The sequence below is a fragment of the Carcharodon carcharias genome, chromosome 1, assembly GCF_017639515.1.
Source record: "Carcharodon carcharias isolate sCarCar2 chromosome 1, sCarCar2.pri, whole genome shotgun sequence".
NCBI classification, from domain to species: Eukaryota; Metazoa; Chordata; class Chondrichthyes; order Lamniformes; family Lamnidae; genus Carcharodon; species Carcharodon carcharias.
Window position 1 is genome coordinate 169,613,180 of NC_054467.1, and position 14,327 is coordinate 169,627,506.

Genomic DNA, 14,327 nt, shown 5'->3' on the forward strand with positions numbered 1-14,327 from the left:
GGAACTTTTCCAGCTTTCTTTGACTAGAAGGTCTTCTTTGGACTTTCCACTCCCCTGGATTTTGGGGTCTTTCTTTAGTATAGGACTTTCTATCTGTCCCCTTTCTAGGCTGCTTCTCAAGCAGCTATGTTCAAAACCAGCTGAACTCCAACAGCTTCCAAACAAACTGCTGTTTCTTTTGTTTTTCTGTGTGTCGGGGTGGTGGGGGGGGGGGGGGACCTGCCTCTCTCGTCACCTGTTGCAAGGCAACAGCCAATACTTCTGCACCTTGTGTTAGCTTAACTTAAGTCGTAAACTCTCATTAGAAATGCAAGCAAATTGTTAAAGTGAAACTAAAACTCAATGTGACCTTTCTTAACCCACAGATACAGAAATACAGAACAAATTTCTATTTTGTAACAATGCTAACATGTAACCCCCTACACCATGAGCTCTTATTTTGAGTAGTAACCTTTGATGTGGCACCTTGTTGAATTTCTTTTGGAAAGGCATTCCAGGACCACACAGCAACGTGGTTAACTCTTAACTGCCCACTGAAATGGTCTTGCCAGCCATTCAGGGGTATCAAATTGCTTTGGAAAACATTAAAGGTAAAAAAAATGATCAGACACAACAAAGGATGATATGGTAATGGCTATATTGATTTGCATATGCGAAGCAAAATGTTTTCACTGATTTGCATTTCATGGCCTACAGTGTACCTGTTGGCATTAAACTTGCTTTTTGTTACAATTCAGGTTTAGTTTGATTAACAAAAAAAGGTAAGTTTAATTAAAGGCTTTATTTACTTGCGACTAACTGAATTTCCATTTCCAATCCAACTCAACAACGACGCTATATTGAACATCATGTGATTTTTTTTTGCAAGCGACCATGGTGGCATCACCCCGAAACAGCGGCTCACAATGAGGCCGCATGCGTGGCACGTGGGCGGCTTCCACGTTGCTATCGCGACGGCCCGGCCGGCGGTTGGCGATCCGGGTTGTTTGAAACTAAGATGGCGACGTTGAGTGTGAGCGGGGTGGAGGCGTCGTGTGAAGAAGCGGCTCCGTTGCTCACACTCCTCCACTTCAATGATGTTTATGAGATCCAGTCGCGTCCAGAGGAACCTGTGGGAGGCGCGTCCAGGTTACAATAGTTTTTTTTTTACACAGTTACATGGTACATTGAAACAGTGCGATTTAATAATCCATGAAAATCTGACCCTGTGCGAGTTTCGCATGATTGGAAATGGATTGAAAAATAAAGGACATGATGGTATTTTCCATTCTTCCTTGAATGTAAGATGTCTATATGATTTATAGAAAGCTGGGGCAGCACCATTAAGTGTAATCTTGATCCTTCAAAATCCTTTTCAGTTGGACCAGGGTTGGTGTAATGGAGGACGTTACCAATCAGGTTTTCCATACCGGATGTTTCACTGGCAGGAGTGTCAGTAACCAGAGGGCATAGATTTAAAATCACTGACAAAATAACCTGGGACAGTGGAGGAGAATTTGTTTAACCAATTGTTAGGGTCTAGAATTAGTTTCCTGAAAGGGTGGTTGCAGTATATACAGTAATAACTTTCAAAATGGAACTGGATATATATTTGAAAATGAAATATCACGAGGACTATTGGAGAAAAAGCAGTGAAGAAAAACTGAGGCCTCTTATTAAAGTTCCTGATTCCAGCAAAATTCCTCTCAGTGGTTCCACAGCCAAGAATCCCCTTTCCACAGTTTCTCAGAACATGTCATCCCATCCATTCCACCAACATTTCTCTTCCATTGCCCCAATGCTTCTAGGCTTGGACATCACTTTCCACTACGTCCATATTTTAGACTTTAATTTTAAGTAATTACTACTCCCAGTGTTCTCAGGAACCAGGTTCCTGCAGTGCCCATCTCTGGGACTCTATTTCCAGATGCCACAGTGCCATACCTGCATTGGTAGGAAACAGGACAAACTGTTGATCCTGGACTATGTAACATCTTCATAGTCTTTAGCATACACCAAGACCCTATCCACCCTTTACACTGGTTTCAGATTTTGTGCTACCACACCTAATGCTTCCAGACACCTGCCTCTCTCCTACCACAAATGGTTCCTAATGATATAATACATTACAATTAACCATAGGTTCTGGCTTTCCATGGTTTTGCAGATCCTGATACTCTACTCAATGTTATCACCATCTCAGACTATCATTTCCAGTGTTGATAAGACAATGGGGTGTTACCCTCACTCACTGCTCTAAAGCCCTGGTAATCTACACAGGAGCTACCCTCCAGGAATCATCCAGTAACTAGCACCTAAACTTTTATACATCAGTATTAGCAAATGCCAGGTTTCCATTCAGGAGTACTGCCATATTTCCAGAACCAGTCTTTAAAGTATCAAAGCCTAGCATCCTACATGACTACTGCTAAACACCAGAACCCCCATGACCTACTTCTTGACTCCGCTAAGCCTTTCCAGCAACTACAAGATACGAGTCAGAATGTGACGGAATACTCCCTGAATTCTTGCCTGGAAGAATGCAGATCCAACAACAACTTAAACAGTCACTCCCTCCACCACCAGTGCATCGGTGCTGCAGTTGTACCATCTGCAAGATGCACTGCAGCATGTCCAAGCTATACAGACTGCAGCAGTTGAAGAAGGTGGCTCACCAACCACATTCTTGAGGACAATTAGGGATAGGCTGGTATTGCCACCAATGCCCATACCCCATGAATGAATAAAAAATAATAATTTGGGAAATAATGACCACAGAATAGTTGCATTCAATGCAAGAATAGATAAGAATAACCAGGAGGCAAACATATTTGACTCTACTAACTAGACAAACTGTTAATGAACAGCCAAAACAGCAATTCAAAGATACTGTTCTATGGATAAATGGAGACATTAAAACTGAACTGAAACTTAAAACAAAGGCATATGATAAAGCTTAGGCTAACAATATAATTGACTAAAGCTATGAAAGATGATATTTAAAAGGCTAAAAAGAGCAATCTGTGAAAAATAACAATTTGAAAGAAAAAATGCTTTAATAGGCATAAAAAGTAAAGGAATTGTTAGAGGGTAGAAAAACTCAGGGCTAGGAAAATGGGTATAATTTCAGAGAATGAAAGTATGATGGTGTTTTTAATATCTTGCATTGATGTTTAGAAACAATGGTGAAAGTGAGAATGTAGATGTACTGCAAGATGATAAGGAACAATTGTTGAGGTTAACTAGGAAAAGAATTTGTTCTGGGAAAAAAATAGAATTCAAGATAACTACGTTACTGGGCCATGATGGCATATACCCTAGGTATTGGAGGGGGGATGGTAGGAACCTGGTTCCAATTTTTAATTCTCCTTGATTAGACAAATTGTACCATGGGCCAATCATAAAACCTTTGTTCACAAAGGAACAGAAAGATAAACTATGTAACTACAGACATGCAACATCGTGTGTAAATTTTAGCATCAGTGTGATGTCAGATACGTAGGTCGTACGTCCTAACGTTTGGCTGATCAAATCAAATAATATGTTCTTCTTGCTGTTAATGAAAGGCAGAGTACAGACCGTACTCAACCAGCCTGAGCTTGCAAAACCCAAACAAAATGTCTATTGTTAGATGTGATTCTACCGATTGGACAGCATTTGCTGAACAATCCAGATTGTTCTAATAGTTACATTAAGAACCAATTTAAGATAATCAGTTGAGCTTGTAACAAGGCTCATTTACGCTTGCTGGAAGCGACATACATTCACACACAGGGACTGTTCTCTGCAAAGGAATATGTCTAAGCCTTGAGCCTGTTCTGAATTATCCAGAAGCATGGGGAGCTTATAGTTCCCTATTATTTTCTGTATGGCAATGCCTCAGCCAATCAGAGTTAACTTATCAACCAATCAGCACCTCCTTTCTCCAGTAATACACATTGTTGTGATCATTTGAAATTTGGCATTCTTGCATTTGTCCTGATGAGTGCAAGACAAAAAGGCTTGGCAACTTGTTTCTCTTTTCAACATTAGAGACAAGTCCATCAGTTAGCAAGCATTTAGAAATGCGTGGGTTAATCAAGGACAACCAATCTATGTGAAAGACGAGATATATTTGACAAATTCAGTAGCATTTGAATGTTTCTTGTTTCTCTGCAAATAAAATTAAAAACAATCAAATGCTGCTTGACTAGAATAATATTGTTTGGTCTCAACTCTCCTCTCTTGTATTCTACTAGTTTTTAATGTACTTAAAATTATTCGAGGATGCCATTTCCATTTATGCAATATTTCATGTTTGTAATATTGCTGTTGGGCAATAGAGTCTCAGGTAACCATGGCATGTAATTTGTGGTCAGCAGCGAAATAGCATTGATCTAGTGATCTCTGTGATGAGAACTTCATCTCTTTCAAAGTGTAGTTGATTGTAGTGTTTAATGGAGATTCCCAGCATTGAACTGCAGTGATGTGGTCAAACTGCCTAAGCAACTAATCATATTAAAGAATTTTCACAGCCAGCAAATCAGGAAAGCGAAAACACTAATAACCAATCCACTTTTAAAAAATTTACAGAAAGTGAAACAAATATTTGGACATACACATGGGGTGAAGGTAGAAGCTGAAATATTATGAATGAACTCCTTAAAAAAACACTAGTTTAAAAAAATCTAGTTACTATTCATAATGGAGAAATTTAACAACATTCCACTATTTTTTCAGGGCCATATCAGTTCACTAATTGTTATCACTCAGATTACCATTAAAAACCCAGTTACATCCCATTATGCAAAGTTTAACTTTTTATGGAATTTCCAACAGCACTGTGAAAGTGGAAAAAGGGGAGTTCTAGCCAAACCAATTGATTTCACTGATTGCTGCCTTGATGGGTGGGATGTGAAGGGGTCCATAGTGCAGCCTGTGGTGGAAAATGACAGATTGCAATTCAAGGATTTCCATGTAAATCTGAACTTGAGCTAAATCCTGAAGTTGCGTTCTGATTCAGAGGACAATGATGATACACACTGACAGTTTGCAGTCAAAAACCCCAAATTCCAGGCCATGTCTCTTCCTTGTTTAACACTAATTCTTTTTGTGTTCTTCAGTCGTTTTGTCTTGCACTCTTGCAAAATCCTACTTTTTCTTGTTCCTTGTGTCTCTTTCGCTATCTCTATCTCTAACTTTATCTTTCTGTAAGCCCTTCCTTTTTCTGTTTCCTCTTCTACATATCTCTTTCTATATGCTTCTAACACCATTTATCTATATTTTTCTCTTTCTCTTTGTCACTCATTTTCCTGTCATTTCTCATTTGAAGCTAGAATTGAAATGTTGACCCTTTGAGAGAAGCAAAAGTGGATTCAAAGGGAAAAGCAAGAGGAGCTCTCCCTTTCCTGTGTTAAACAGCCTTTCAGTTGCTATTGTGCTGGGTCTGGAGTTGTAACCTGGATCGGTACCTGCACCTTGAAACTGCTACTGATTTCATGTTGAGAGTCTGCATCCATAGCTGGTGTTAGTGTTTGGGAAAAGTACAGCTGGGAGGGAGCAGTAAAGTTGAGGATTGGAGCTGTTTTTTTTTATTATTCGTTCGTGGAATGTAGGCCAGCATTTATTGCCCAACCCTAAATGCTCTTGTTCAGAGAGCATTTAAGAGTCAACCACATTGCTGTGGGTCTGGAGTCACATGTAGGCCAGCAGATTTTCCTTCCCTAAAGGACATTAGTGAACCAGATGAGTTTTTATGACAATGATTTTGTAGTCATCATTAGACATTTAATTCCAAATTTTTATTCAATTCAAATTCCACCATCTGCTGTGGTGGGGTTCAAACCTAGGTGCCCAGAGCGTTACCCTGTGTCTCTAGATTACCAGTCCAGTGCCAATACCACTGTGCCACCACCTACCCTGGCACTGACTAGGAATGGCTGGACCTTGGAAGGAGAGTAGTTTGAGTTGCGTCAGGAGTCTGGGAGAATTGTTACAACCTCACACTCAGATACGTGCATATGAGATGTTTGTTTTTGGTAACCACATGGGTGATTCTCCTTTAGGTCACGTGGCTGGTATGTAGAAAATCATATTTTGCCCTTTTGTCATTGTAGCACACGTAAATGCATTAATTACAATAATTCTGTTAATCAGTTTTTTTAATATGACATTTGGAAGATTTGTGACTTAACAATCTTAGATAAAAATTCTGATTTCCAGTATAAAATTACCTTAATTGCAGAAATGCAAAGCTTTCAATAAAATGAAACAGAATCATTACTGTGTTTAACTTAGTATTTTTTGCCTTGCCTTTTAACAATTTCTATTTGTTCAATAGTGCTATTTATTCACAGTGGAAAAGTAAGACTCAACATTAATAAAAAAAGTCAAAGTATAATCATATTCAGAATTTTATTTTAACTGAGCATTGATTGTACAGAAATAACACACTTGATCTCCACCTATTGTGTCTGGATTATCTTGCCTTGAAAACTTGAACTTCTTTTAGATGATTAACGTTATAAGGCACTTGTATAGAAAAGCATTCCAAAGGACCTGTGGCATTAAAAATCTTCTGCAATGAAGAATTGGTGAGTTTCAGTCTTGTAGATGAGACCTGAGGCTATGTCACAGTGCTAAATACTTTTAGTCAGGATGCAAATCCTCCAGAAACAATGCTAACTTGCTGACCGTGCCCTTCAGCACATACTCAAATATAATTTGTCTGTAATAGTAGAAGATTTTAATCAAAATAACTTGCTGTAATTCCACATCTAGTACCTCTGGATATTTGGTAATGATAAGATGAGTTTGCCAAAAAGATCCAATTTTGATTATATTTTAAACAAGTTAGAATGTTAACCCACAAATTTTGGGGCAGCTGTTGCACTGTGGCCCCCAAAAGGCTGGAAGATTCCAAATTTTACACTCTGTTTTAAAATAAAGAGAGGGGTATAAACTTGGCAATTATAGGCCAGTGAGCCTAATGTCAGTGATGGAAAAACTTGGAGACAATAATCCAGGACAAAGTTAGTCAGGCAGAAAGAAAAACTTGCACTTATATATGTTACGAACAGGAGTGGGGAGTCTAATTTAAATAGCCCTGAATTCTCCTTTTGCCACCTGTCTATAAACAGAAACGTGTTTTCGTTTGCTTCACCCTTTATAAGTGGTGGCGTATTTACCAATCCTCAGTTTTGGTGTGATCCAGTTTCTATTAATTGCACAGCAAACTCGGGGTAGGATGAACTCAAAGGGTAAATTTATTTGTTAACACTCAAAACATGGGAGGACATTGCATTCAGACAGTAAAAGAGGGATAGAGAAAAGAGAGATTTACAAGGCAAAGCCCACAGAGAAAATAATTATTATTTCACGTAGGTCCAGAATCAAAGTCCGATGAAGTATTCCTTCACAGAGGTCAGCAGGTTGAAAACTGATAATTCACTTTTCCACTAGAGCTGACTTCCAAGATGTGAGAGAGACATGCAGAGATGAATTAGTCTTGTTGGCGATGGCACAGAAGTTCCAGTGGAAACAGTGTAGATGGGAACCAGGTATTCTAAGCTGGGCAGAGCCCCATCGCTGTGTCACCTACTAAGGCACCAACTGACATTCAGGAAAAGTATGGACTAGTAAATGAGAGTGCAGATTTGTTAAAGGCAAATCATGTCCTCCTTCTTCTTTAACCGAGGTTTTCCACCCACGGTCGTTGACAGGGCCCTCAACCGTGCCTCGCCCATCTCCCACGCATCCGCCCTCACGCCTTCTCCTCCCTCCCAGAAACATGATAGGGTCCCCCTTGTCCTCACTTATCACCCCACCAGCCTCCGCATTCAAAGGATCATCCTCCACCATTTCTGCCAACTCCAGCATGATGCCACCACCAAACACATCTTCCCTTCACCCCCCCCTGTCGGCATTCCGTAGGGATCGTTCCCTCCGGGACACCCTGGTCCACTCCTCCATCACAACCTACTCCTCAACCCCCACCTATGGCACCTCCCCATGCCCATGCAAAAGATGTAACAGCTGTCCCTTCACTTCCTCTCTCCTCACCGTCCAAGGGCCAAACACTCCTTTCAAGTGAAGCAGCATTTCACTTGCATTTCCCCCAACTTAGTCTACTGTATTCATTGCTCCCATTGCGGTCTCCTCTACATTGAAGAGACCAAACGTAAACTGGGTGACTGCTTTGCAGAACACCTGTGGTCTGTCCGCAAGAATGACCCAAAGCTCCCTGTCGCTTGCCATTTTAACACTCCACCCTGCTCTCTTGCCCACATGTCTGTCCTTGGCTTGCTGCATTGTTCCAGTGAAGCCCAACGCAAACTGGAGGAACAGCACCTCATCTTCCGACTAGGCACTTTACAGCCTTCCGGACTGAATATTGAATTCAACAACTTTAGGTCTTGAGCTCCCTCCTCCATCCCCACCCCCTTTCTGTTTCTTCCCCCTTCCTTTTGTTTTTTTTCCAATAAATTATATAGATTTTTCTTTTCCCACCTATTTCCATTATTTTTAAATATTTTTAAATCTTTTATGCTCCCCCCACCCCCACTATAGCTATACCTTGAGTGCCCTACCATCCATTCTTAATTAGCACATTCATTTAGATAATATCACCAACTTCAACACCTATGTGTTCTTTTGTCTGTGACATCCTTTGATGATCTGCTCCTATCACTGCTTGCTTGTCCCTACAACCACACCACCCTCCTCCACTCTCCCCCGCCCCCGACCTTAAACCAGCTTATATTTCACCCCTTTCCTTGGATTCACCTAGTTCTGTTGAAGGGTCATGAGAACTCGAAACGTCAACTCTTTTCTTCTCCGCCGATGCTGCCAGACCTGCTGAGTTTTTCCAGGTAATTCTGTTTTTGTCATGTCTGACTAAACTGATTGCGCCCCTTGATGAATTAAGTGCGGTTAATGTTTTTGTGGACTTTCAAAAGGTGTTTGACAAAGTACCACATTATAGACTTATTGACAAAATTAAAGCCCATGGGGTTAAAAGGACAGTGGCAGCATGAATGCAAAATTGGCTTGCATTTGCTTTTTAAGATGAGAGAGAAGTGTACAATGGTGTTCACTAAGGGGTCACTATTAAGATCACTGTTGTTTTTGATGTATAGTAATGACCTAGACTTAGGTGTACAGGGCATAATTTCAAAATTCCAAGACTTGGAAATGCAATTAGCAATGAGGATGGTAATAAATGTCAGGAAGAAATAATCAGATGGTGAAATGACCAGAAACATATTAGATGAAATTTAACACAGAGAAGTGTAAAATGATTATTTTGGTAGGCAATATGAGCTAAATGGTACAATTTTAAAGGGGTGCAGGAACAGAGAGATCTCAGGGTAGGGAGGTCTGTACGCAAATTTTTGAAGTTGAGAAGGCTGTTAAAAAGCATATGGGATCTTTGGCTTTAGGGTGCAAAAGCATGGAAGTCATGCTAATTTTTTATAATACACTGTTTAAGCCTTAGCTGAAGTGTGTTCACTTTTTAGGAAAGATGTCAACACTTTCAAGAGTTGCAGAAGAGATTTAGTGATTTTTTTTGTTTGTGAACCTTTGTTGGCCATCCCTAATTTTCATTGAAGCTGCCTTCTTGAACCGCTGAAGTCCAAGAGGCATAGGTACACCCACAGTGCTGATAAGAAGATAGTTTCTTGATTTTGACCCAGTGATAACGAAGGAATGGCGATATAGTTCCAAGTTAAGCTGGTGTGTGACTTGGAGGGAATGTTGAAGGTGATGGTGTTCCCATGCATCTGTTGCCTTTGTTTTTCTAGGTGATAGAGTTTGCAGGCTTGGAAGACACTGGAAGGAGCCATGCTGAGTTGCTGCAGTGCATTTTGCAGATGGTATGCACGGCTGCCACTGTCCACCTGTGGTGGAGGGAACAAATGTTTAAGGTGATGGATGGGGTACTGATCAAATGAGCTGCTTTGTCCTGGATAGTGTCGAGCATCTTGAGTGTTGTTGGAACTGCACTCATCCAGGCAAGTGAAGAGTATTCCATCGCGCTCCTGACTTGTGCGTTGTAGATGGTGGACAGGCTTTGAGGAGTCAGGATATGAGTTACTTGCTGCAGAATTTCCAGGGGCGAGGGATTTCAGTTATCTGGAGAAACTGGGATTGTCCTCCTTAGAACAAAGAAGGGTAAGTAGAGGTGTTCAAAATCATGTGTTTTGATAGAGTATTTCCTGTGTCAGAATGGTTGCTAACCAGAGAACACAGATTTCAGGTGATTTGTCAGAAAACTAGAGGCAACGTGAGGGAACTTATTACATAGTGAGTTGATGTGCTTTTGGAATGTACTACCTGAATTAGTGATGGAAGCATATTCGTAAGTAACATTAAAAAGGGAATTGTATAACTACTTGAAGAAAAATAATTTAGAGTTATGAAGAAAGAGCAGCGGAGTAGGAATAATTGCTAGCTCCACCATAGAGCCGACAAAGGTATGATGGGTCGAATGGCCTCTTTTTCTGTATCGTGCTATGATTCTATGATCAGAAGTGCAGTGGGCCTGTCTTCTACTGCCGCTTTGGTTGCCCAATGCCATATCTCAGAAACAGAGCCCTTTATATAATGGGGCAGGCTACCTCATCTGGTGGCACAAGAGAAGTGTCCACTTTGAGAAGCAGTGGGCTCCTTGCTGCCAGAGGGTTGGGGGAGGGTGTCATAGTGACAAATGCAGCTGAACAAAAAGCCTCAAATCTTTATAATCTCTATTCTAGTTTTGTCTGGACACTGCAGCAATAACAATGGATCCTTCTCAGATTAAGTGTTGCCCTTTGAATCTATTATCAAAATGTTTAATATACTTAATGGTTAATGTCTTCAGTAAAGTAGTGAAGAGGATTTTGAAATAAAATATCATTGTGATATTACAAGACATAGTTTTCAATTTTATATTGACGTAACAAAATGCATATAATTTGAGATTACAAAAATGTTTATAATGAATTATATTGTGCACCAAGAGGTTGTTTCTGAGTGGGGGCATAGGGGCATAGTCTTCGGATGAGAGGATGATCATTTAGGACTGAGATGAGAAATTTCTTCGCTCAAAAAATTGAGAGTCTTTGGAAATTTTTACCCAGAAGGTTCTGGATCTCCAATGTTGAATATATTTAAGGCTGAAATAGACAATTGATGTCTCAGGGAATCTAGGGATCTGGGGAGCAGACAGGTAAGTGTAGTTGAAGTAGAAGATCAGCCATGATCACATTGAATGGTGGAGCAAGGTTGACAGGCCATATGGTCTATTCCTGTTCCTATTTCTTGTGTGCCACTCTGAATTCAGAAAACAGGAAAAAGTATGTTTACTTCAACATCTCTTTAAATGTTATTGCATGCATATTTATTAACTGTATATGTACAAGCTTTGGCTGTGATATAGATAATTGTTTAACTGCTCCAAACTTTGAATGTATTGGAAATCTTTGACGTATAGAAAGCAAACACTTAGCATGTTTCTTCTTACTTCTCAGAGATACATAATTTTGAGTATATTTGCCAATAATATTTGCTTATTTCCATTTGAATTTTGTTCATTTCACAAATTCAGCAATCGTTTTTTTTAACAGATTTGCTACAGCATTAAAACAGTATAAAACACTCAATCCCCTGATCCTTTTTAGTGGTGACTGTTTAAATCCTTCACTCTTAAGTACAACCACAAAAGGACGGCACATGATACCAATTCTTAATGCTTTTGGAGTACAGTGTGCTGTATTTGGTGAGTAAGTTTTGAAGTGTCATAATTTATGTTAATTACCTCATGATTTTTATATTTCTTTATTGTGCCACTTATTCATACTATTCAATTTTTGAGAACTTTGATCCTGTCATTTTTATTTTAAAGATAATAACGATTTGCTTCTTTAAATATTTAGGTTTTAAAGATTTACTTCTTTCATAAATTGGTATAATTTTGTCAAGGTGGATTGCAGGCATCTTGAATAAAATATGATGAAGTAATAATTTCACGTAAATGTGATGGTAGCAAATATTCGAACGAAAACTTAAGGCCGAAGTGGAGAAGAGTTTCATGTGAACCGGAGTTGAATGTGGGTCAGTCAGATCTAAGAGATAAGCACACAATATTATGTGGTATTGTAATATTATTTAGTTAATGGCCTGAATAAAAGTAAAGGGATAACCAGTATAATGAAATTACTTAACACAAAATGATCAGGTACCTTAAGAGACTGAGGCCTCTTGCCACATCCTTCCAATCAGATCATGTTCCCATTACCCTACTTTATCTCCTATCTCCAATCACCCAGAGGGAAAAAACAGTAAAAACTGGGAGGTCTTTACAGGGTGGATGTGGAGAGGATGTTTCCTCTTGTGGGAGAATCTAGAACCTGGGGTTCACTGTTTAAAAATAAGGGATCGCCCATTTAAAACAGAGATGAGGTGAAATTTTTTCACTCAGAGGGTCATGAGTCTTTGGAACTCCGTTCCTGAAAAGGTGGTGGAAGCAGAGTCTTTGAATGTTTTTAAGGCAGAGGTGGATAGATTCTTGGTAAGCAAGGGGGTGATATGTTATCGGGGGTAGGTGGGATGCAGATTTCAGGTTACTTTCAGATTAGCTGATCTTATTAAATGGCGGAGCCGGATCAAGGAGCTGAATGGCCTACTCCTGCTTCTTCGGTCAGTATGTAATAAGAATACTGGTCCAAACCGGTCTTGTATACCTTAAAATGGAATACCAGTAAAACTGGGAAATGAGAGTGCAGGTCCAAACTGTTTTTTCCTTCTGGGCACAATTACCTTCCCATGTCACAAGATTACCTCCAAATTTGCATGCTTTTAACGGTGCTAATTATCTCTTATATGGAGAATTATGAAATTCCTTCTAAAAGTCCAAATACAAAATACCAATATATAATCCCCTATCCACTATGCTAGTGATCTCCTCAAAATATTCAGCAAGGTTAGTCAAAGGTTACCTAAGCTTCACAAATGCAAACTGGCTCCCCTTTGATCAGCTGATACTTGTCCATGTGCTTAGCTATTCTGTCCTTGATGTCAGGTGATGTTAAACTGTAGATTCCTAATTTCTCCCTCCATCCTCCATTAAATGATAGTAAATTTTGCAAATTTCTAATCTAGAATTTTGGAAAATTATGTCTAATGCATCTGTACTTTCCTTACGCACTTAATACTCTGCAGTAAAAGCTATCAGGTCCTGGAAATTAGTAGCACTGCATTCTTTACTCCATTACCTTCTTTATTTAATTTATGTTAAATCCAAAAGTTTCATCTTCTTGATTTATTTTTAATTCCCCTGTTTCCTTTTTCTTCACGGAGAAAATATTGCACTGCAGCACTGGTAGTCCAATGAAGCAGCATCATGAGCCATGGAAACAGTGGGTATTTCTCATCACCCAAAAGATATCCTGCCCTGCTTGTCCCGTTATAAGTAGAGCTATGGCATTGGAAAAGCAAATTTTAAAAATAGCATGATGGCTTTCAGCATGTTGTGAATTCACACGCATGGAGTTGAGGTACAGATCAGCTGTGATCTAATGGAATAGTGGAACTTGTTTGAGGAGCTGACTGGCTTAATCCTGTTTCTATGGGGTAAATGTTATGGTTGGGAAAGCAGACAGGTGGGCACGTAAATTAGGGCACTGTGCCATCGTAGGTTTGCCCATTGCCAGTTCACCCACCCCCAACCCTACCATGATTTTACTGGTGGTGGGGGAGGTGTCAGGTGAGTTGCCCATGAACCAATTGAGGATTTAAAGTGGGCAATTAATGTCCAATTAAGAGCCTCATCCTGCTGCCACTCCAATATAACAGGCGATGGGAGAGGCTTGCACCTAACATATAGCCTGGCAGGTTTGCCCTACGGACTATTGGTCAGTGAAAGGGAGGCTGGGGTTCCTCTTTCCCAGGCCCGCTGTGTCAGTCAGAGGCCTCTCGTCCACAATTTTGCTTCCCCACCTCTAACCTCCTCACTATCCTCTCTAACATGCCCCCACTCACTGGGGCCTGTCAGCCTGGCCTCGGAGAGATTTCAAACTTAACTGAATGTCTTTGTCCGTTGCTGAATGCTACCTCCTTGGCCTACCTGCAGTGGCTTCCCTTCCTGCTTGGTGCTGAGGGTGTGCAGAGCTGCCGGCATTTGATTGGCCTGAAGCTCTATAAGGTGGGCATGGTCCTGGAGATGGACGGAAGTCCCACTTCACACTAATTAAGGGCCTTCACCTGAAAAGTTAAAGCAGGGCAAACCAGCTATGTGGAAGTGGTCTCATCCCCTAAATTCACATTGGGTTGCAGGGAGCCCACCCTCGGCATAAAATTCAGCCCTATGTTCCTGAATATACAGTGGAATA

General features: G+C 40.2%; 1 protein-coding gene across 1 annotated transcript in view; it reads left to right on the top strand.

Annotated features, from left to right (window-relative positions):
• Nucleotides 1-997: 997 nt before the first annotated feature.
• LOC121275654 (trifunctional nucleotide phosphoesterase protein YfkN-like) overlaps nt 998-14,327 on the top strand; it is an 84,083-nt gene continuing 70,753 nt past the window's right edge. Inside the window, exons 1-2 of the mRNA XM_041183169.1 lie at nt 998-1,128; nt 11,565-11,716. Of these exons, the coding sequence (XP_041039103.1) occupies nt 998-1,128; nt 11,565-11,716 (283 nt within the window). The remainder of the gene's footprint in view (nt 1,129-11,564; nt 11,717-14,327) is intronic.